Raw genomic sequence first — 23,177 nt, forward strand, 5'->3', positions numbered from 1 at the left:
TATTTTCTTGTTTTCGCGGGGAGGGGGGAGGGGGAACAGTCTGCTGTGACCAGTAATAGTTAATATTCACCTTTTTGTAGATTGGCTTCTTCTGAGCAATTTTTAGGCCATGTTTCCTAAGTTTTTTCGGTCATAGAAATCTGAGCCCTAGTTATCAGCCATGTTATTAAATTAATGTTGACCGAGCTCGATAGCTGCAGTCGCTTAAGTGTGGCCAGTATCCAGTAATCGGGAGATAGTGGGTTCGAGCCCCACTGTCGGCAGCCCTGAAGATGGTTTTCCGTGGTTTCCCATTTTCACACCAGGCAAATGCCGGGGCTGTACCTTAATTATGGCCACGGCCGCTTCCTTCCACTTCCTAGGCCTTTCCTATCCCATCGTCGCCATAAGACCTATCTGTGTCGGTGGGACGTAAAGCAAAAAAAATGTTGCAACCCATTTTCCAAAATGCATGCGCAAACTCCCGCTCCTTTCTGTTCCCTTGCATGCCAATCAGTATGTACCTTACACATTTATCGCTCATTTATATTGCCCCTATATCCCTACCACACCCCCATTCTGTATTTCTGGTCGAATTTCACTTGATCTGCAGTTTTATGATTATTTGCCATTCTCTTCACTTTGTGAACTGATCAGGCCAGCTGTGTAATGTTCTTCCTGCTTCTCTTGTACACTGAGTGTTGCGGGTTCAATTTCTACCCAATAAATCTACTAGTTCTCGCATTTAAGCACTACACTTATGAACTCCTTCTTAGGGCATAATGATGGTGTCTTAATTGAAATTGGAGACATTAATAAATTCCAATTACATACACTGCCCCTTTAACCATGTTACCAGTAATTGACACATAATATATTAAGCTTCCTTGATCCAAGAATCGGCTGTTGAGGACGGAAACCTACCCCTATGAGGCATTTAGTATTTATCACTTCTACGTTATGGTCATCCATCTTGAAGAATCATGATGCAGCAACAGTGGACGTGATAACTAAGGATCATTACTAACGTCTGTCTTAAGTTTATAAAATTGTTACCCTTATTCATGTGATTCAGAATCCACACACAACTGTTTGTGATGTGGCTTGTGATCACAAGACTAACGGCAATGAGGCTAGTTACTAGATAGTAAAATAAATAAATGTATCTTTCAGGTGGTATGGACAGGAACGAGAATATAACGTACTTGTCATGGATCTTCTTGGTCCATCATTGGAAGACTTGTTCAACTTTTGCTCACGTCGTTTTACCATCAAAACTGTGCTCATGCTTGCCGACCAGATGATTGGACGCATTGAATATGTTCACTGCAAAAGCTTCATCCACCGGGATATCAAACCTGATAACTTCCTCATGGGTATTGGGAGGCATTGCAACAAGGTAAGTTTGAAATTTGTAACTAATTGGATTTAATATTCCGATAAACCATTATGACTGGATTAGATACTATGCAGACCTGCACAACTGGGCTGCCCTTTGTCAACAGCTATGATTTCCTGTGTGGGCCACCACACAAATTAACACATGCTATGTGCACGGAGGAAACACTGGGTACTCCATTTTCTGCCATAGATTAAATGACTCTCCTTCGTGTGCATGTTGTGAAAATGTTTCCAGGAAGTACGTCCCCAACGCGAGCTGCGACAAAATAATAATTAAAAAGCTATTTTTTTTAGTAAAGAAGTTATGTTTGTGAATTGGAATATTGGATTGTAGTCAAATGACCATTCAGGTTGAATTCAATGAAAATCTAATGTGAATAGTAAATGTTTTGACACTACATTGAACATTATGAAAAGTGATATCGTGATGTATTTTTAGAATGTGCCGGGGAAAAAAAATGTTTTTTACAGTGGGTGTGTAATTGTCGGATGGTTGCATCTGCCCGTAAATCAGGGGCGGTTTCTCCATAAGGTTGCAGGTTTGCACTACCCTCATTAATTTTTTATGTTTATTTTAGGTAAAGTTTTATAATTTGGATTACTCAACTATTGTATTTTCATTCAACAAGACAAACCTTTCAAGAGCTTGAAAGAGCAAATACTGACTACAAGAGACTAAAAGCCAGTACTCTTCACTGCAGGAGCCGAAAAGTTTGCAGCAGAGTGTCAACCTTAGGTAGAATGAATCCGTTGCCGCCAGACGGGTGCGCGGGCAGAGGAAAAGATAGGCGTGGCTTCTTATACATTGCTTAAATAGAGGTTTATCAACCTGGCTCCTCCTACCACGGCCGACTTGCGTCGCTCTAGCTAAACCCTTGCAGTGCAGCGAGGGATCCAGTCGACCGTGCTCCTACGTAACCAACTACTAGCAAAGTCCCTAGAGACCGTTGGCGCTCAATGTGAGTCTGTTATAGAACAGGGATGTCACCTAGCGACATTGGATGGAAGTTCATCTGCTGGATATATAATTAATGGCTTACAATTTGAAAATAAAAACCTCCATTTCTTTCAGTATAGTTATGAACTTTATTATATGCGTACAAGCTAAATAGCTTATTGATTTCACTGTGTAAACATTCGTGTCATCGTGTGTTTTTATTATTGTACGTTTTTATCAGTTAGTGATATTTTGCCAGAGCATGAATTCTGTGCAGTCTTTAATGTCTGGGGCGTTTCCGCAACGGACTGCCGAAGAAAAGTCCGAGGTGAAAGGAATTGGTAGGCCCACGCGACGTTTAATTTCGAAACCTGGTACAATACCGGAATTAGGCGACCTCAAAGTATTTCATTTCAATATGGAAAAAGAATTCTTAAATGAAAAAAAAAAAATACTGGTTTGTAGTAATATTCCTGAAAATAGAAATGTAAAATGTTTGTTTTATTTTTAATAGTAAAAAGTATTGTTGACGTACCTGGATTTGAAAATTAGCCTGTAATCATATTATATCAATGGTAAAAATTGTGCACCACTGAACTTTTAAACCACCAGCCGCCACGTGCGTAAATTATTGTTAGGACCTACTGTGTTAAGTAGGACAGCTGTCTCTCGTTATACGAGGGGCACGCTCTCACACAAATATCTGCGCCAAGTTATTATTAAAGAAACAGCGAAAACTGGTAACATCATCAAATTATTCCTGTTGCTGTTTTTTTCCGCAAAACGATCATTTTTGAAACAAACTTACAAAGAACTGAATACGAAATGTTACTACCCATCACTGACGCTGTGAACTCGGTCTGTGTTACATTTCTGTGTATTATTGATAAGTTTAATACCATTTCTTTGAGGGGCGGGGGCATTTTTTTTCCCTTCCTGCAAGTGGGTCTGCATCATAATTATCACGCTTCTGGAGTGTACCGTACATACCTCGCGAACACACAAATTGTTTATCTTACGAAAAGTGAAGATGGAAGAAATACAAGCTGGCGCGGAGTGCTGCTTTATTATTAGTATAAATAATATTTTGATTTACCATCGCCAATGAGTTCGAAAACCTAGACGAAACAAAATTGTGGAGGGAGTATTTCTTGTTTTTCACTGAAATATCGTCCGACTCGTTGGCTGAATGGTCAGCGTACTGGCCTTCGGATTAGAGGGTCCTGGGTTCGATTCCTGGCCGGGTCGGGGATTTTAATCTTCTTTGGGTAATTCCATTGGCCCGGGGGCTGGGTGTTTGTGCTGTCCCCAACATCCCTACAACTCACACACCACACAACACTATCCTCCACCACAATGACACGCAGTTACCTGCACATGGCAGATGCCGCCTCACCCTCATCGGAGAGTCTGCCTTACAAGGGCTGCACTCGGCTAGAAATAGCCACACGAAATTATAAATTATTATTATTGAAATAACCACCCTTGATCCTTATTCAAGCGTCATTCAACTTCGTTTTGTTTTTAATGTGCTGGGTGTCTGGGATCATCGGCACTTGTAAACTGTTGCAGCTTGGTAACGCACGATGTGCGGGCGGCTCACTCGTGATTCCACGTATTGCGTCACAGACTTCCTTTGACTCGCGCTAGAAAGACCTACTTCAAACGGAGATCTGTTCGCGCGCTGTCGGAGTGCCGAATATTCACTGAGTAATTAGACAGGGCATACTGTCCATACCTCGTCACTCGGGTTCGCTCGACGAATATCTGGCGATTGGTGGAGGAGACTTTTTTTTTTTTTTTCTTTTTCGGGGGCCCCCCGAAGCCCGCTCCCCCCGCGTGACCAACGACTCAATCTACATGGCCTCCGACGTGCTATTATTTATAAGAAGAAGAAAGAGATAGCAGGGAGGAGTGGGAAGTGATACAAGGAGTATCTGCCTGTTTCCATGTCAGACACGCTACCAGGCGATATTGTGTTGGGTATATGGTATTGAAGGGTCAGTGAAAAACCGCATAGGCAGAAAGAAGAAAGAGCCTACATGTAAAACCTGACATCTATTGATAGCACATGCAAGGATGTGGGCTGGAAAAAGACCAGAGGTTGTGTTAGTTAGGAACAGGTAACATGCACAAAACATAAACCAATTCCTTGCCATTCCATCGTCGGGGGATCAGTCCGTCTGGGCACTGCTGTGACTAGCACGGTCCTTGCCGGCTGCGGAGCCATGCGTCGAGTACCACTAGGGCCCGTCGCACAACTCCACCTCCTTGGGGTACCTCGTACCCAGTCTCCGATCCCGGAGAATGAGGCCAAGCCCGCCGAGGCGGGGGCCTCCTGGAAGGGGGTGGGTCATGGCGCCGGGCCTCCCTCCTCTCTGCCCGCGCCATGGCCCTGTAGACTGGGCAACTGCGGTGGGAGGCCGGGTGGCCCCTCGCGCAATTGGCGCACACGGGCGCCTCCTTAAGTGTTGCGCAGGCCGTGTAGTGGTGATAACCACCACAGCGGTTGCACTTCATTTGGAGTCCACAGCTAACTTGACGGTGGCCCCACCTCAGACAGCGGAAACACTGCAAGAGCTGCTGAGGGGGACGTTTTACTCTCACCTGACTGCCGCTACCCGCTGAGGTCCTCTCCTGATTGGCTTCTCGGTTGACTGCTGTCCTGGGAGCAGTCTTGGGGTGCGGCTGGGCGGCCCTCTCCTAGTGGGCCGGCGTCGCCTTCTGCTTCCTGGTGCGGCGTCGTCGTCGTCGTCTTCCCTGGGGATGCTTATCGGCTGGGGAGGAGGCCTCGTCCTGGTGGCCCTCCTCCCGCCCTGGTGACCCCGGGGAAGCTGGTGGCCGCGCTGCGTCGCCGTCTTCTTCCTTCTCCTGGCTAGCGGCGGCGGCGGCGTCGGTCGGTGCTAAGACTTGACTGCGTTCCCTGTCCTGTGGGGCGCACATCGAGGTCTGCAGCTCGACAGACTGGCTGGCAGGCTGGGCCTGGACAGCAGCCTCTGAACGCCAGGGGGCGTCCTCCTCCACTGCTGTGGTGACGTCCGCCGTCGCGGGCGCTTTTCTGGATTGCGCCCGGGTAACGGGCTCTTCCTGGTAGGCCTGCGTCTGCGTCCACTTCGCGGAGGTGGTCCATGGAGGAGCGGTCTGCGTCCACTTCGCAGTACCGAGCCGCTCAGCCTGGGCCGCACAGTCGCGGCGCCAGGGGGCAGCATGCTCCACATCCGTGGTGGCGTCGCTGGTCTCCGGCTGGGTGGCCTGGACTAGGTCGGTGTTAACCACCCTATGCCTCTGCCTCCTCGGCGTCTGGGTGACGGCCTCTCTGGTCTCCGTCGCTGCCCTGATTGCGCCGGTGTTCAGCCTTGGCACTCCGTCCCTCCCTGGTAGACAGATGACCTGAAACAGAGTAGAAAGCTCCTTCTCTGCGTCGTGCATCCGCTTCCGGTCGTGATGCCTGGTGATGAGGCCTCCTGGTAGGAAGCTCTCGACGGACATGGTTGTCGAGATGTTCCTGCCTCCGTGGCGAGGGCGCCGCAGTCTGTCCAGGACGAGGCCCCGTTCAGAAGATGCAGGGCGCCCCGGCCTGTAGTATACGAGCAGCGCCTCGTACTCTGGGTCGGTGTAGCCTTCGGAGAAGAGAAAGTCGTCAGGGGGGTCGCACCCGTCCCTGTACGGCTCCGTCTTCACCTCGATCTCCGGCTCCCCCTGCTGCGGCTCCGGCTCGGGTGCAGGTGGCTCGTTGTCCGCCGTAGTAATCTCGTTGTCCTCCGCTGCCCAGCAGTAGTGCGGCGATCGCCACACGTCCGTCTTCTTCATCCTGGTCCTCCTGAAAGAGAATAAGCGAGCACTGAGAAGTGCTCAGCTCAGACAAAAGCTCTTTCGAAGTCGTACTAATAAGTACAGCTGCCTGGTTAGCACTTGAAAGTACTGAGCGCCTGGCAAGGAGAGAGCGCAGCGAGAGGCACGTATGTCCTTTCACTACGACCGTCAGGTCGTCCTTTGGAGGAGACATCACAGTTTTCGTGTTTTATACGTCTCTTACATTCAAGGAGCGTCAGTCGTTCTTCTCTTCATTACCTTTGCTAGCGTGCCATCGTGGACAAACAGCGTACGAGCGAGCGACCGGGCGGGGAGGCAAGTACGTACCTTCCCCACTGGCTATCGTTTGATTCATACTAGATCTCCTGTCCTGTACATCCATTTCGACAGCATCCTAGATGTGCTCAATAGGAATGAGGTCGTGTGACTTCGAGGGCCAGGCAAGTATCATCATGTCTGTGGAATATTCTTCGAACCATTTGGCCACATTTCGGGGGTGATGAACCGGTGCAGTCTCGCTGCAGCTACAGGTCTTATTCGGAGAGCGAGAAACAGGTGGATATGATCTCACAGCAGGTAGGTCCCTGTACCGTTCGCCGATGAAGGTCGTTGGTATATATACCAGGGCTCGTGTTACTACATGAACAATCCCAATTTTATTAAATTCACGTGGTCTGCCGCAGTGCAATTGCACCAGAACGCTGATATCTCTAATTTAATTGCTCATCAGTGTATAATATGTAGCCTTCGTTTTGCTTTCCATGATTGAGGGTTTGAATTCTGACTCGGATTTAGGAAGCTTGCCGCTCTGGGCACAGCCCATTTTGGCGCCTTCTCCTGTTTTTCTAAGTAGGGCTGATGACTAAACCGACGTAACTGAGGATGTTCAGTTATTTCTTTTACGTGGAAACCGAAATTATAGAAGTCTAATTTGATATTTAAAAGTTAATGAATAGTTAGTTAGTTATTTATTTATTTATTTATTTATTTATTTATTTAGTTATTTATTTATTTTATTTATTTATTTATTTATTTATGTATTTATTTATGTATTTATGTATTTATTTATTTATTTATTTATTTTATTTATTTTATTTATTTTATTTATTTATTTATTTATTTATTTATTTATTTATTTATTCGAAAAACAAATAGCTCAGCTTTTCAAACACACCTGTCCAGTAGTTGGAATGTACGGTAGACGTTTTGCCCTCTTACATCTTATTTCTGTTAGTAAACACTATTATTGTGTGACAATCGGTTTCAATCACTGCAATCAATCAGCCACTCTTGATCTGCATTTAGGGCAGTCGCCCAGGTGGCGGATTCCCCATCTGTTTGTTTCCTTGGCCTTTTCTTAAACGATTGGAAAGAAATTGAAAATTTATTGAACATTTTCCTGGATAAGTTATTCCAATCTCTGACTCCCCTTCCTATAAACGAATGTTGGCCCCAATTTGTCCTCTTGAATTCCAGCTTTATCTTCATATTGTGACCTTTCTTACTTTTAAAGACACTGCTCAAACGTATTCGTATACTTACGTCATTTCACGCCATCTCTCCACTGACAGCTCGGAACATGCCACTTAGTCGAGCAGCTCGTCTCCTTTCACCCAAGTCTTCCCAGCACAAACTTTCCAATATTTTTGTAATGATACTCTTTTGTCTCGGAAATCACCCAGAACAATTCAAGCTGCTTTTCTTTAGATTTTTTCCGTTATTGAATCGAGTAATTCTGGTGAGGGAAGAATGTTCTAGTTGGGGTCTTACCAGAGACTTACATGCCCTCTCCTTTACATCATTACTATAACCCCTAAATACCCTCATAACCATCTGCAGAGATCTGTACCCTTTGATTATAATCATATTTATGTAATTACCCTAAAGAAGATCTTTCCTTATATTAACACCTAGGTACTTACAATGATCCGGAAAGGGACCTTTCACCCCATCAACGCAGTAATTAAAACTGAGAGGACTTTTCCTATTTGTGAAACTCACAACCTGACTTCTAACCCCGTTTTTCATTATACCATTGCATACTGTTCATCTCACAACATTATCGAGGTCATTTTACAGTTGCTCACAATTATTCCACCTTATTTAGGGCAGGTGGGGGGGGGGGGGTAGCGCGATTACTTCCGCTTATTATACGAGAGGTCGTTGATGCTTATCATTCTCAATTCATTTCGATTGAACACTAGTTTATCATCCAACTCCCAGTACTTTGAGACCCGAGATGACAAGAAACCCTTCTTCGGGGCCTATCTCGTCTTTGTTGCCTGTAGAAGGTATATCTTAAAAGGTTTCTTCCCACATAATCACTTCCTTTCCTCATGTTGTGGCCAAATCTTCTTAGTCTTGACTAGTCTTGTCTTAAACGCTGGTAACCTTTAGTCAGTCCTGTATAGTTTTGTTTGAGTCTATCCTTCCTTGACACGCCGCATACCTATCGCGTCATTTTCATTTGTCACACTTCCAGCTTCAGATGCTTTGTTATTGGCTCTGTTTCCAAAACGGGCGTAATGGCATGACGAATCATACTTTTATAAAAGAACACCCTTGAGGTTTGGTGGTATCCTCTTGTCACACATGACTATCGTAGCTGCTGTCCATTTATACCAGCCACACTGGACTCTTATTATGCTAATCTCAACCCCTATTTCACCATCATTCTGCACCACTGAACCCAGATTTCTGAAAGTTTCTCTGAGTGGTACAGGCTTCCTTTCGAGATGTACACAAGGTCGTTCAGGATCTCTGGGGACGATGTTTAAAGAGTAATTAGTTTATGAAAAGCCATGTCTCCGCCAACGATCATGCTCATTTGGAAAGCCAGCATTTCTACCTGTATCCCGACAATGTAATTTCCATTACAGGAGACTTTTGCAGAGTTAGCATGCCTCTCATCCTACTCCTCCCGACAGCTTTCCAAAGGTCATTGATACGTGGACGTCTATTACCTAAGGCACTTTTTAGGAGTCCACATGCACAGAAGTCCATGGGTGATCCATCGGGTGCCTTCACCGGAGTGTCAGCAAAAGGGATTGCATGGATTCCAGTTTCCATCTCCAAGAACAGACGAGTCAGATGAGGGGTGTGGCTGGATGCTTTATCTACATATACCCATACCTGACTTTTCGTCCTCCCATACATTGCTGGGATGTGTTGTAAATCGGCGTTAAAACCTCTTGCTGATAGTATGTAGAGTTCACCTTCACATTATTAGCGACACGGCGAATGCTTAACTTGCCATTGCAACAGTATCCAGCGATGTTCATGAAACCGTCTCTAGGGCGGTAGTAAATCAAGCGGGGTTTGTTATAATCACAACGTTACACATGCGTCGTCTGTCAGCTCAGTTTTCCACCTGTCCTCTGCCGCGTAACCCTCATACAGCTTTCTTGCGTTAGTGCGACGTTCCGAAATGTGACGAGGGAACGGCTTGTGAACTCGGCGCTTATGCCGCTATTCTAATTGCAGGTCCTTGTTGATAATGGTGTTAACTGTTGAAACAGACACCCCCAACTTACGTGCAATAGTCCTTTTGGGATCAGGATTATCGCCTGAGACAAAAGCCTTCATTTTCCTCGCTACTTCCTGTTGTACGACTGGTGGCTGGTCGTGGATTTGCCTGCTTTTCCCACTTGTGGAATTAAGCCCAGTCGGTCTTTTGCATTTTTTCTATATTCTATACAGTACTGATACCGTTCTTTCATAGCAAGAAATCACGCTTCTTGCACATTCCTTGGATTTCAGAATACCTATTTTTTTTTTCTATTTGCTTTACGTCACACCGACACAGATATGTCTTATGGCGACGATGGGACAGGAAAGGCCTAAGAATTGGAAGGAAGCGGTCGTGGCCTTAATTAAGGTACAGCCCCGGCATTTGCCTGGTGTGAAAATAGGAAACCACGGAAAACCATCTTCAGGGCTGCCGACAGTGGGGCTCGAACCCACTATCTCCCGATTACTGGATACTGGCCGCACTTAAGCGACTGCAGCTATCGAGCTCGGTAATACCTATCTTTAGCATCGAAAAGGGCTGTTATATAGCCCTCCCGGTAAGTGTCGATCCGCTTCGGCATCGTTGCAGCTGGTGTCACGAAACTCTGCACACACGTTCTCAGTACGGACGTGAATCATCACTCCCGTTTTGACGTGCTCAAGTTGATAACAGCGCCGTTCGAACTCGAGGCCCTGTGATCCCGAACGACGTTCTTTATTCTCAGCCACACAAAAATTGGCCGTCGCGAAAGACCACTTTCAAAACCCTCTTTTAACTAGGATGAACATATTATGCAGATTATAGGGTTCCAAATATCTGTTTTCGATCGCCGGCTATCCACAGTTTACGAATATGCTCGCGTTTTGAGAATGTATACATCATACATACGTGCATCTTCATGATAGTCTGCTATGCCTCTCATAGACTGCAATCCTGTGTGAAATTACTAAACGCTACCACAATTCCCTATTTGTAACTAGTTCTGTGGCATTGTTTAGTTTTATGCCTCTTATCTTTAAATACAAAGTTCAACTCATTTTCTCATCGTGCTCTGTCTCCAAGTGTGAACTTAGTGCAGTGGAACGTGTTTACTCACCCCATAGCTTATAGCAGTTTAGTGCAACAGAAGGTAGGATAACTAAGAATATGAACGATCCTGCCGATATCGGGCAGGTAGTACATTCTGCTCCTCAGATGAACCCAGCCTCAACATATGTCTCTAATGGAAGTTCAACATCCCCTGTATGAAGAAGCAGGCGTCCGAATGGAACCGTCGAATGAAATTCATCAACCACAAGGAAATATTAACAACCAAAACCGGACCTACACAGCGACCTTTAATGCCAGGTAATGTGCTCCTTCCGATTTACAGTGGCCACAGAAAGTATTTGTACACCTATGGATTGTGATGGAACATCATTACGACGTACGAGCTGAAGTCAGATTTATAAACGGCATAACGACAGACATCAGATATACACGCTGAACATACAGATCGTTTAAAAATGTAACATGATCGGCACGATACTGTATACAAGCTGCAAATCGTACCACCAAAAATCAGTTGTCGCACAGGTTTACGCCGCTGTGCCTGCAGGAGGGGTTGTCATCACTGTGCTGTCGTTGCCGCATGGTTATTTAGTATGGGGCGAAAGAAGACGGAACTTTCAGTGAGTCAACGAGAGAATATAGTGTTACTGTATAAACAAGGTAAAAGTTATCGTCCAATTGGGAAACAGTTGGACATTAACTACACTACGGTGAGTTCACTAGTTAACAAATACAAGCACAACGGACAAACAGAAAACACTCAGGCATGGTCGTCCAAAGGTGCTGAGAGTACGGGAGCTACGCATTATTGTGCATTCGACACGAAAGGAACCTTTACAAAGTGCTGAATCCATTGCAACAGAACTCGCTTCAAGGTCCAACAAAACGGTGAGTCGGCAAACAATAAGCAATGTTTTCCACAGTGCGAACCTGCGTAGTAGATGTCCACGAAAGAAGCCGCTTATAAGTGAAATAAATAGGTAGAAACGCCTACACTTCGCGAAAAAGTATTGTAAAAAGACAATGGACTTTTGGAACACTGTTATTTTTTCCTGATGAAGCGAAGTTTACACAATTTGGTAGGAGCAGCAAGGTATGGCGGAAGCCAAACACCGAACTTGAATCTCAACACATATTCCCCATGGTAAAACGAGGAGGAGCGAGTGTGATGGTGTGGGGCTGCATGTCTGCGAATGGAGTGGGGAAACCTGACATTTATTGATGGTATTATGGATGCGAGGAAGTACATATTTGCGCCATAATTTAAGCAGCAGTGCACACAAGCTTATCTGGAAGGAGCCTTCCACTTCCAACAGGACAAAGATCCTAAACGTTGTGCCATGATAGCCCGTTAATGGTTGTACAATACCCCAAGAAGACTTCTCACTCCACTGCAGAGTCCAGATCTCAATCTCATAGAGAACCTGTGGGATCATCTAGGCAAAGTACAAAAATGCCATCCTACTAGTAAAGAACATCGTAAAGATATTCTCAGATGCACAGCTGAAGAGTACACCAAACGTTTAGTTAGCTCAATGCCAGGACGTCTGAAACAAGTCATCAAAGCTAAAGGCATGCATACAAAATATTAAGAATGTGTTTGAACAAAGACTTCAGCAAGTTTTGAATTATTTAGTAGTGTACGAATACTTTTTTCTATTAAAAGACGAGTTTATTATGTTGAGAGTAGTAAATCTCATAGCAGTTGTACAGCAAGGTATTGTCTTTTCTTTATACATATGTCTCACTGGATGTATTTATATTAGTTCATAGTGCTTAATATACAAGGTATGTGTTAAAATGTTGGTGTACGAATACCTTCTGTGGCCACTGTATGTGATCAAATGTGCCATCAACCTAAACATCTTCGTGCCAACAAAACATCATTAGTAGATTCATCGATAGCCCCAGAAAGAACAGTTGAAATGGGTTGTTCGGAACCTGGCAATACGGACCGAATGGAATGCGAAAATAATATTCTGTCAGGTGAGGTACCCAATGTGGATAACCAGTTGAAACCCCGTCATAGTCAAAATAACCGTTATTCTGACACTGATAATGACCCTTTCTTTCTACTTATAGAAGGAACAGGAAAAAACTGTGGGTAATTTGCATCCAATGGCAATTGGAAGGTTAATATTCGAATAAGTATTTGTTCCAAAGAAAACAACACATTTCAAAAAACAGAACGCAATAGATTACGTATGGAAACTATCAGGTTCAATTATTAATCACCTTGTAGAATCACATTTTTCAAGATAGACATCTTGATGTATATATCCCTAACAGTGTTATTCATAGGCTTGGAATTATTAAGGATGTAGAGATTCCACTCGGTGAAAAAGACTTTTTACAAGAAGCTCAAAGCGAAGTCCCTATCGTCAGCATCAAACGCTTTACAAGGTAAGCATCGACTGGGGACTCCTCTCCAATACCGCTCTGGTTAATCACGTTCCGAGCAGAGTGCCTACCACCAAATGTTAACATTCTAGGCACACGCTGTGTCATTCAACCTTACCTTCTCTCAGTATTACAGTGTGAACGATGTGTAGGGTTCGACCATTCTACGTCACAGTGTCGTCACCAACGTTGCAGTCGCTGTAGTGATTGAATGTCTTTTTTATTATTACTATTTAGTTTTAATTTTGGCCTCTTTAGTAAAGATATCAGAACAAAAATCGTCGAGAAAAGGGAAGCCTCGCAGAACTTTTAGGATCAGACAAAAGCCTTGAAATCCGCTTGATATAAACACATCACACTGTAAGATCGTGTGTCGAAACTGCAGCCCCTGTCTGTGTTCACTGCCGAGGACTTCATCTACCGACCGCGAATGTCCAGAATATAAAGTGGGCCGAAATCAGACATGTAATGGCTCGCAATCACATTTTGTGAGGAAGTGCACTCAGTTTATATAATAACCGACGCTATGAGACGGCTGTAAATACGCCCACATTTAACTGGCAGTGCCACCAAGAATTCCCTCCCCTCTAAGCACATCACGTAATAACCCCAAATACTACCACCAGCCCCTGTACGACCAGACGTGACATCCATTGGAACAGTTACCACGTCAAAGCCTCCAGTGAGCACCATTCCTCATTTTCAACTACACCAAAAGGATATTTCTCATTAACATCCACAAGCACTTCAGATAAAACAAATACAGCAGCAGCGACAACAACAATAACAGACTCTTCAACTTACCCAGCCACAAAATTCAAGTACTGCCGGGCTGAGTGGCTCAGACGGTTAAGGCGCTGACCTTCTGACCCCAACTTGGCAGGTTCGATCCTGGCTCAGTCCGGTGGTATTTGAAGGTACTGAAATACGTCAGTCTCGTGTCGGTAGATTTACTGGCACGTGAACGAACTCATGCGGGACTAAATTCCGGAACCTCGGCGTCTCCTAAAATGGTAAAAGTAGTGGGACGTAAAGACAATAACCTTTATTCATTACTAACATTATTTACATCAGTGGAAGTTTTATCGGCTTTTCTCAGTACCACATGGCCCAATTTTGTTCATATTTATACTGACGGATCCAAAGACCACAACAGGTAAGTTATGCATTCTTCTGTGTTGCATCTCAGGTGTCAAGAACGTACTCCTTACCTCAAGAGACCCCTGTCGTTACTGCAGAAAGTTTTGCTATGTGCTCAGCCATTAGCTATGGAATTCGTCAGTTCCGTACAATTCTAATACTTCTGACTCACAATTTGTCCTTCAAAAGCTACAAAATTATCGTTGGGACCTGTCTACTCATCAGTATGTGTTAGACATTTTGAACTTAATCCATACCGCCCAGAAAGCAGCTCAGGAAGTAAATCTATGGATTAAAGGACACGCTGATATAACGATGAACGAGATATTAGACCAGCTAGCGAAAAAAAGCCACAACATGTGAACTCCGCCTTTACAAACTTGCCATATTTTGATTATTTCCTACCCACAGTCAAACAACAGGTCTACAGGGAATGGTTTCAGTACTGGAAAAGGTCAAACCTTACAAGGGGAAAGCACTAGGCTAAAATTCAGCCCACCATGTCAATGCAAATCTGTTTCAGTTTAGACGAATTCGTCAGCATTGGCCAAACTGCTGACTACATTTCCACCTCAATGAATCCCTCCCTGCCACTATACATTAGATTTTTCAGCAGGTCATCTGTGTAAACTATGAACAACAAAGGTGAAAGATTACAGCCATGTCTAAGTACCTTGAAGCAAGAACTCATTTTACCATCAATTCTCACTGCAGGTCAATTGTCAACATAAATTTCTTCGATTTTAATAATCTACACTTGGACGACGAACATCTTTTCCATCGGTACTCTGTCATATGCCTTCTCTAGATCTACGAAACATAAACATAACTCTTTATTCATCTCGTAGCATTTTTCAGTTACTTGGCGCATACTGAAAATCTGATCCATATAGCCTCTCTGACATGAAACCACACTGTTTTCATCCAACTTCCTCTCAACCACCGATCACACCTCTCCTTGCTCTCAATCACTGATCGCACACTCCCTTCAAATATGCCAGCGAACGCTTTGCCTGGTATACTGATCAGTGAGATACCTCGATAGTTGCGGCAATCCTTTCTGTTTCCTTGCTTATAGATAAGTGCAGTTACTGCTTTTGTCCAATCAGAAGGTACCTTACTAACACTCCATGCTAATCTTATTACTCTATGAAGCCATTTCATTCGTGCCTTCCCACTATATTTCACCATGTCAGGTTTGACTTAATCTATTCCTGCTGCACTGTGTCAGTAGACTTTATTTACCATCTTTTCCATTTCCTCAAGCGTAGTTTCACCATCACCATTGTCCTCCTTCCCATGAGCTCGATTGTTCGCGGCGTCATCAAGACGATTTCCTTTTACATTGAGAAGATCTTCAAAATATTCCTTCCACCTGTCCAGTGATCCCCGGGATCTATTAAGAGTTCATCTGATTTACCCCAAACACTATTCATTTCCTTTTTCCCCTCCCTTCCTAAAGCCTAAAACATGTTTGAGTTGTTCACTTCGCCGCGCTACTCGCAGTCTCGCGATGAGTGAACAAACCAACAGGAGCAAATGAGTTGAAACATGTTGGAACGGAACACCTCGCCATTTACCTGGAATCAAATAGGTTTGTTATTTCAGTTTGCAGCTGCGTGGACCTAGTTTTATGACTAGTTGTCATAACGGCACTTCATCTTCCCCTCTATGCGATGACTATTTGCTGCGGTATTGACGGTCATGTGTCGTAGCACTGTACCCATGGATAAGTGGCGAGTAATAAGTGAATCTTTCCGCACAACTGCATGTGGAATAAGTGTTACAAATCGCACCACAACAGATGCGTTCTAGATAAATGTTGAAAAGAAGTTGCAGCCAATTGTAGTTCCACATGTAACAATGGTAAATAGTTCTCCACACTGGCTTGCATTTATTTTGTTCTCATTACTCATGCATGAAATTCAGGGGATATAAACCAAGAAACTGAGCGGAAATGCAAATTTAAGGTAGTATAATTTATCAGCTGTAATGGTATAACCCATTAGGGTATGATGTACCTAATTTCTACAATAGATGCATCAAGCTTTTTCAAAACAATGGAATAGTTAGTGACTTACGTATTTGGTCTCAGTGATAATGTTGAACAAACAGTATTTTAAATGGCTGCGAAGGTATATTTATAACTTTAATGAAAATTGCACCTAATTATTGTAACTGTCACAACAGAAAGGAATAAATGCATGAACTGAATACATTGTCAGTTATACACTGACTGAGCAAATGCCATGGGATAGCGGAACACTGATGCGCAGGTGTGTCTGCGCACCACACGCCCCCTGTGCCAGCGGCAGTTGTATAAGAGACCTTGTGAGCAGTAGCTGTGCATGTGACAGGTGTAACATGGAACGTCGTCGTGAACTGACATCGAACGGGGTATGGTGGTCGATCCCCGACGGATGGGAAGTGCTGTTTCGGAAGTGGTGCGGGAATTCGGCCTCACACTATCAACCGTGTCCAGGGTGTATCGTGAATGGTTGAATGCGGGTGTCACCGTCCACAACATACGAACGACCGGCCGTCCAGCCACCCTCGATGACCGTGACCGGTGACATTTGAGACGGATTGTCAGTAGTGACAGACGGGCAACCGTGCAACAAATCACGGCTCAGTTCAACACAGGCCGTGCTAGACACGTCTCTCAGTGGACAATCCGTAGGAACATGGGTGCCACTGTTAACCCAACGTCATCGGGCACAACGACGCGCATTTGTCGCCAGTCACCAGAGATGGACACTGGAACATTGGCGTAACGTGATATGGTCGGGCGAATCACGATTTCAACTGCACCATGCCGATGGGAGACAACGTGTATGGCGCAGACCACATGAAGCGATGGATCCCGCCCTCCTCGAAGGTGTGGTCCAGGGCGCTGGTGTTTCTGTTATGGTCTGGGATGCATTTCCTGGTATGGAATGGGCCCCCTAGTTGTTCTGGAAGAGACTTTGAATGGTACGCAGTATGTTGAGCTGCTCGGAGACCATCTCCACCCATTTTTGGCCTTCCAGCGCCCAGACGATTGTGCGGTGTTTCAAGATAACACGCCGCCACATCGCTCCCACGTCACCCGGGAATGGTTCCAGGAACATGCGGCGGAGGTCCAACGACTGCCGTGGCCACCCAGGAGCCCCGATATGAACCCTATCGAGCATATCTGGGATGTCCTGGAACGCAGGCTCCGTGCCATGGATCTTGCACCCACGAACAGACCAGCATTGGCAGCCGCTCTGCAAACGATTTGGTGTCAGCTGCGTCCAGAGGACTACCAGGGACTTGTCGACACACTTCCACGGCTTCTCACTGCAGTTCCGAGGGCCAGAGGAGGCCCCACACGCTATTAGGTGACTATCCCATGCCAGTGTATATTCATTTAAGAGTTCCAACGCATCACATCACTTCACGTTTGGATCCATGTAATTTGGCGCTACACTGCTGACGATCTTAAATAAAACGAAATAGAGTAAACTGCAACAGATTCAATGTTGAACGTTTGGTCCACTTAAACTTACTAACTCCAGCATTACACTGGTGGATGGGATCTCTGCATTGTACCCTCTGTGGGTGGGGGACACGGACGAAGAATACACCCCGGTATCCCCTGCCTGTCGTAAGAGACGACTAAAAGGGGCGACCTAAGCGCGGACATCGATTGCGGTTTGGTATCATGTGTTGGACCGCCTGTGGTTGGGAGGGGCCGAATACATTTACAGGTACCGGGCGAGTTGGCCGTGCGGTTAGGGGCTCGCGGCTGTGAGTTTGCATCCGGGAGATAGTGGGTTCGAATCCCACTGTCGGCAGCCCTAAAATTTGTTTTCCGTGGTTTCCTATTTTCACACCAGACAAATGTTGGGGCTGTACCTTAAGGCCACGGCCGTTTCCTTCCAACTCTAGGCCTTTCCTATCCCATCGTCGCCATAAGGCCTCTCTGTGTCGGTGCGACGTAAAGCAGCTAGCTAGCTAGTATTAACAGATAATCCCTGCCTGTCGTAGAAGGCGACTTAAAGTACCGTGTGGCCGTCGGACCCCCTTTTGAAGGTTACTTGTAGATCGATTCATAATTCTTGATGTGCGTGCTGCACGGAGATGGGCCACTCATGTGTGCGTTTACGTTCGAAAGGCTGGTCGTGACCTTGGGAAGCCTTCGGGCGGGAGCGCTATGTACCCGTGCTGTAGTATCCGCCTGACAACACAGCCGAATGCCAGAAGGACATTATTGTTTTAATTTTCTGTATTTATCACTCTGTACTCACTATGGGGTACATGCTACTGCGGGTGATTCGAGGAAGGGAGTCGTAGTGCTAATTGCCTCAGTCATTCCGCATTAGGCATCGTCTAACATCGGACCCCGGGTAATATCGGCTGAGACCAGGTGGGTATTGCCTTTCCTGCTTGGTTCGGCTACAGAGGCCCTTGATCGGAGTGGGTGGCATTCGTGGAGGATGATTTCGGGCATGGCGTCGAAGCAACTTCCGCCTGCCACGGTAGTTTGCTACTCAAGTCTTCAACATTTGATTCCTAAGGGGAACAAGCGCAACGAATTAGTTTGGGTTCGAACTTCCCTAGGTTCCTGGTTGCTACCAGAACCGATGGGCAAGATTTCAAGCTGTTTAAATTGATCATTTTCAGTCGACACATCGACTGTTTATACGGCGAACTTGAAGATCTTAAGAAAATGCACAATGGCGGTTTGCTTCTTAAGACAAGCACTGCCGTCCAAGCACATCGGTTGCTTAAGTGCGACCACTTTGGCGAAATCCCCATCAAAGTGGAAAAGCACAAAACTTTGAGTCTGGTTCGTGGAGTTATCTTCCACCTTGATCTCATTCTGAACACTGACGATGAATTGATAGAAGACATGAAGCACCGTGGCGTGACACACGCCCAGCGCATCACGCGTAAAGTCAACGGTGAATATGTTGCCACGGGTGCATTCGTAGTGTCCTTCAAATTGGCCACAGAAAGTGAACGTTACAATTTATCGTTGCTATGTGAGGCCATACATCCCACCTCCTATGCGGTGCTATCAGTGTCAGAGATTCTGACACATGGTGTCTCGTTGTTCGAATCCATCTACGTTTGGAAGAGAAGCTCATGGAGCGTAAGAGTGCACAACTCCATATAGGCCCGCTAACTGCCTGGGTCTTCAATTCTCTCGGGATCGGAGCTGTCCGGTACGCCTGAGTGAGAAGAAGATCCAGGAGATCAAGACCCTGGATGGACTTTCCTATCAGGAAACGCGCCATAAGTTCAATTCTGTGAATGCCCCGGCCAAGACACTAGACTTCAGCATGATAGCACAGGCTCGTCATTCACAACTGCAACATATTCCCAGAAGATCTCTGCGTCCAAGGCGGCAGTTGCTCCGGTGAGCAACGCCGCAAAGAGAAAAAGCTCGAAGGCGGGTTCATCACAGCCTTCGACCACAAACAAGTCTGTGTCGGCTAAGAAACCTACGCCGGCACAACAGGGGGAGAAGACAACGTCTCTTTCCCTATAGAGGTCGGCGAAAGCCGCGCCTAAACCGGCGGAGGTGGCGTCGTCGACCAGATGGATTTTCGGCTATACTCGACAGAACGGCATTATGCCCTCCGGGCTTCCGTTGAAGTTGGTATTTTTGTTCGCCCTGACACCTACAGCGAACAGGTTCCCCGAAGAACCCCACTGGAAGCAGTTGCGGTATGTGTACCGCTGCCTATCATAGCAACAGCGTGTAATGTGTATTTTCCACCAGGTGAGCCACTTCACGTCAATGACGTCCATTCCTTTTATTGGGTGATTTTAACGCCCACAGTCCATTATGTGGATCTGCAATGCCTTGCCCCAGTGGAAGGGAATTGGAGAGATTGTTACGAGAGCTGGATGTATGGATTTGAAATACAGGGAAAGCAACGCATTTCAAACCGGCGTACGACACTTATTCGCGCATTGACGTTAGTCTTTGCAGCCGAGCACTCGTTCCCGTGATTCAATGGAATACACATTATGATCTCTGTTACAGTGACCATTTCCCTGTTATTCTTACTTAGTTGAAACAGAAATCCATCGGGGTTCCATCGAGGTTCCTCCCCGATGGATTCTTAAACGTGCTGATTGGCCAAAGTTTACATCATTAGCTGTCTTTAATGATGCGAATAACCGAAGCATAGACGACGATATAACTTATAAACACAACTTATTCTTGCTGCTGAGGAGTCCAATCCATTATTTTTAGGAACTCCTCGACGGAAGCTCGTTCCCTGGTGGAACGAAGAAATTGCAGCAGCTATAAGAGAAGACGTCGCGCTCATATACGGTACCGTAGGCGGCCTACTGTGGCCAACTTGGTAACATTAAAAAAAAAAACTCCGCTCTAAGGTGCGACTTCTTATTCGACAGAGCAAGAAAGAGTAAGAGTAAGGTACGTGTCGTTTATGACGTCACATACACAGTCATGTCAAGTGTGGACTAAACTTCGTATTTCCGGATTACAAGGACCGTCCAACTTCGTATTTCCGGATTACAAGGACCGTCCTCAATACCGGAAATTTCCATTGCAGGCTGCATCTTTTGAGATGCACCCTCTTTTGCTAACCATCTTGCAAGCCATTTTGCAGATGTATGCGGTTCCGGTAATTACCATCGTGATTTCTTATCTCTGAAGCGGGAAGCAGAACGTCGTCATCTTAGTGGGAACTCCGCAGCGCTTTGGCGCTTTGTAGGGACACGTCTTCCGGACCAGATAATGTCCATAACCAAATGTTAAACACCTCTGTGAGAATACTATTTTCTATCTCTTCGGGGTGTTTAACCGAACCAGGATAGAGGGTCAGTTTCCGACACGATGGCGAGAGGGTATAGTAATTGCTCTCCTCAAGCCTGACAAAAATCCTAAATATGCAGAAAGTTACAGACCTATTTGCCTAACTGTCTGTGTAAGCTGTTTGAGAGGATGGCGAATCTCCGACTAGTGTGGTGCCTGGAGAAAGGGGTACTTTTGTCCGAGTACCAATATGGTTTTCGAGCCGCTCGCTTGACCTGAGCATTTGGTACGCCTGGAGAGTTATATCCAGGACGAAAACAGCATTTGGTGACTTGTTTGTTTGACTTCGGAAAGGCTTATGATACCACATGGCGTTACGGCATCTTATCAGTCCTACATCACTGGAATATCCGAGGTAACTTGGTGATATTTATTGCGAGTTTTTTGTCCCTCCGTGTATTACGTTCCCGAATAGGGATGGTATATTCGCAATACCACGTTCAAGAAAATGGAGTTACACAGGGTTCGTTCTCGGTGTCGCTGTTTGCGATTGCCATAAACGGTATTGTCGCTATATACAGGCGATTTTTCGCTGCATTGTAGCTCGCAAAATATGGCCGTTGCCGAGCGTCAATGACAGCAAGCAATTGACGTCAGAAAAGTTGGATGGCGCAGCCACGCGGAAGAATGTTGAAGCTGCAACATAGTGACTGGTGAGCTTTATTTACATGGCGAAGCATTGAGGTGGTGGTGGTGATTATTGTTTTAAGAGGAAGTACAACTAGGCAACCATCCTCTATATAACACTAATCAGAGAGAAAAAATGGAAGGGGTCCGACACTTCGAAAAATGAAGATATCGGCCAAAGGAAGACAAGAGCCACGAAGGGCGTGAAAATGAAAGACTCCCTAGCCCTCGCAAACCTAATAGCGTCGGGGTCGGAAAAGAACAAGAGTTGACCAAGAGAGGTCGGATAGGATAGTTGAAAGTGAGGAGCCTGGCACAAGTAAGTGGAAGCAATGCCAGGACTCAGCTAAAGGCCCCGTGGTTGCCAACCCACGCTCCAAAGTTCAGAGCCCCTGGGGCCCCTTTTAGTCGCCTCTTACGACAGGCAGGGGATACCGTGGGTGTTTTTCTACCGCCCCCACCCACAGGGGGAGCGAAGCATTGACGTCGTGATGGAAATAGAAAGAAAATTGTCAAATTTGAGGAGGTACTGCTCTGTATACGGTTGCAAATCGTATAAAACGGATGCGAAATCTCTTCACTACTTTCCTGTACAAAAAGTTCAGAGAGAAAGATGGTCTTCCGCGCTGTCAATTGGAAACGCGTTACGCGATACATGACGGTGTGCAGTCTGCATTCTCGTGAAGACGACTTCTTTCCACAGCGTAGGTACCGGTACTGTTTATTGTACTCATTGATAGTTATTGTCTCTAATTTGTATTCACAAAGATTTAGCCACATCAAAAATACTGATAAAGTTGTAGCCTAATACTTCTGTGCCGCACATAGAATGTAATCCGTTCTTTGTAAACTTCTTCGTATGTGTAACAGCAGACAGTAAATCAACTATCTACGTGTGAGTAATATCTTTAACTGGTAGTAATTAAACACTGCATTTAAATTGTCTATAAAATACTTCTTTCAATGAAAGAAAATACGTAGTATTTTGCCATCATAAATTAGCTTTTTTTTTTTTGCTATTTGTTTTACGTCACACCGACACAGATAGGTCCTATGGCGACGATGGGACGGGAAAGGTCTAGGAATGGGAAGGAAGCGGCCGTCGCCTTAATTAAGGTACAGCCCCATCATTTGGGAAACCACGGAAAACCATCTTCAGGGCTGCCGACAGTGGGGTTCGAACCCACTATCTCCCGGATGCGAGCTCACAGCTGCACGCTCCTAACCGCACGGCCAACTCGCCCGATCATCATAAATTAGAAGCCATAACCTAATTATTTGGTAGAATTGGACAAACCAAGTATTCTTCAACCCCAAACAGCTGTGACTGTAGAGGTTATAGTATTCTTTAATTATAATTTTTAAACTTTGCTCTGCATATTCTGTAGGTAGTTATAATTTTTATACTTATTATTGTCGGTTCTAAGTTCTAACTTTTGTGCTGATGGTAAAAATGGAAGAATATTAAGATTAGGATGTGGGCTGTTCCAACACAAGCC

At 45.4% G+C, this 23,177-nt stretch overlaps 1 protein-coding gene across 2 annotated transcripts in view; it reads left to right on the forward strand.

Annotated features, from left to right (window-relative positions):
* LOC136866356 (casein kinase I) overlaps window positions 1-23,177 on the forward strand; it is a 259,574-nt gene that overhangs the window by 73,031 nt on the left and 163,366 nt on the right. For both annotated transcript variants that reach the window (XM_067143226.2, XM_067143227.2), the window contains exon 3: window positions 1,153-1,378. In XM_067143226.2, coding sequence (XP_066999327.1) covers window positions 1,153-1,378 — 226 coding nt within the window. The remainder of the gene's footprint in view (window positions 1-1,152; window positions 1,379-23,177) is intronic.

Source organism: Anabrus simplex, chromosome 3 (genome assembly GCF_040414725.1).
Source record: "Anabrus simplex isolate iqAnaSimp1 chromosome 3, ASM4041472v1, whole genome shotgun sequence".
NCBI classification, from domain to species: Eukaryota; Metazoa; Arthropoda; class Insecta; order Orthoptera; family Tettigoniidae; genus Anabrus; species Anabrus simplex.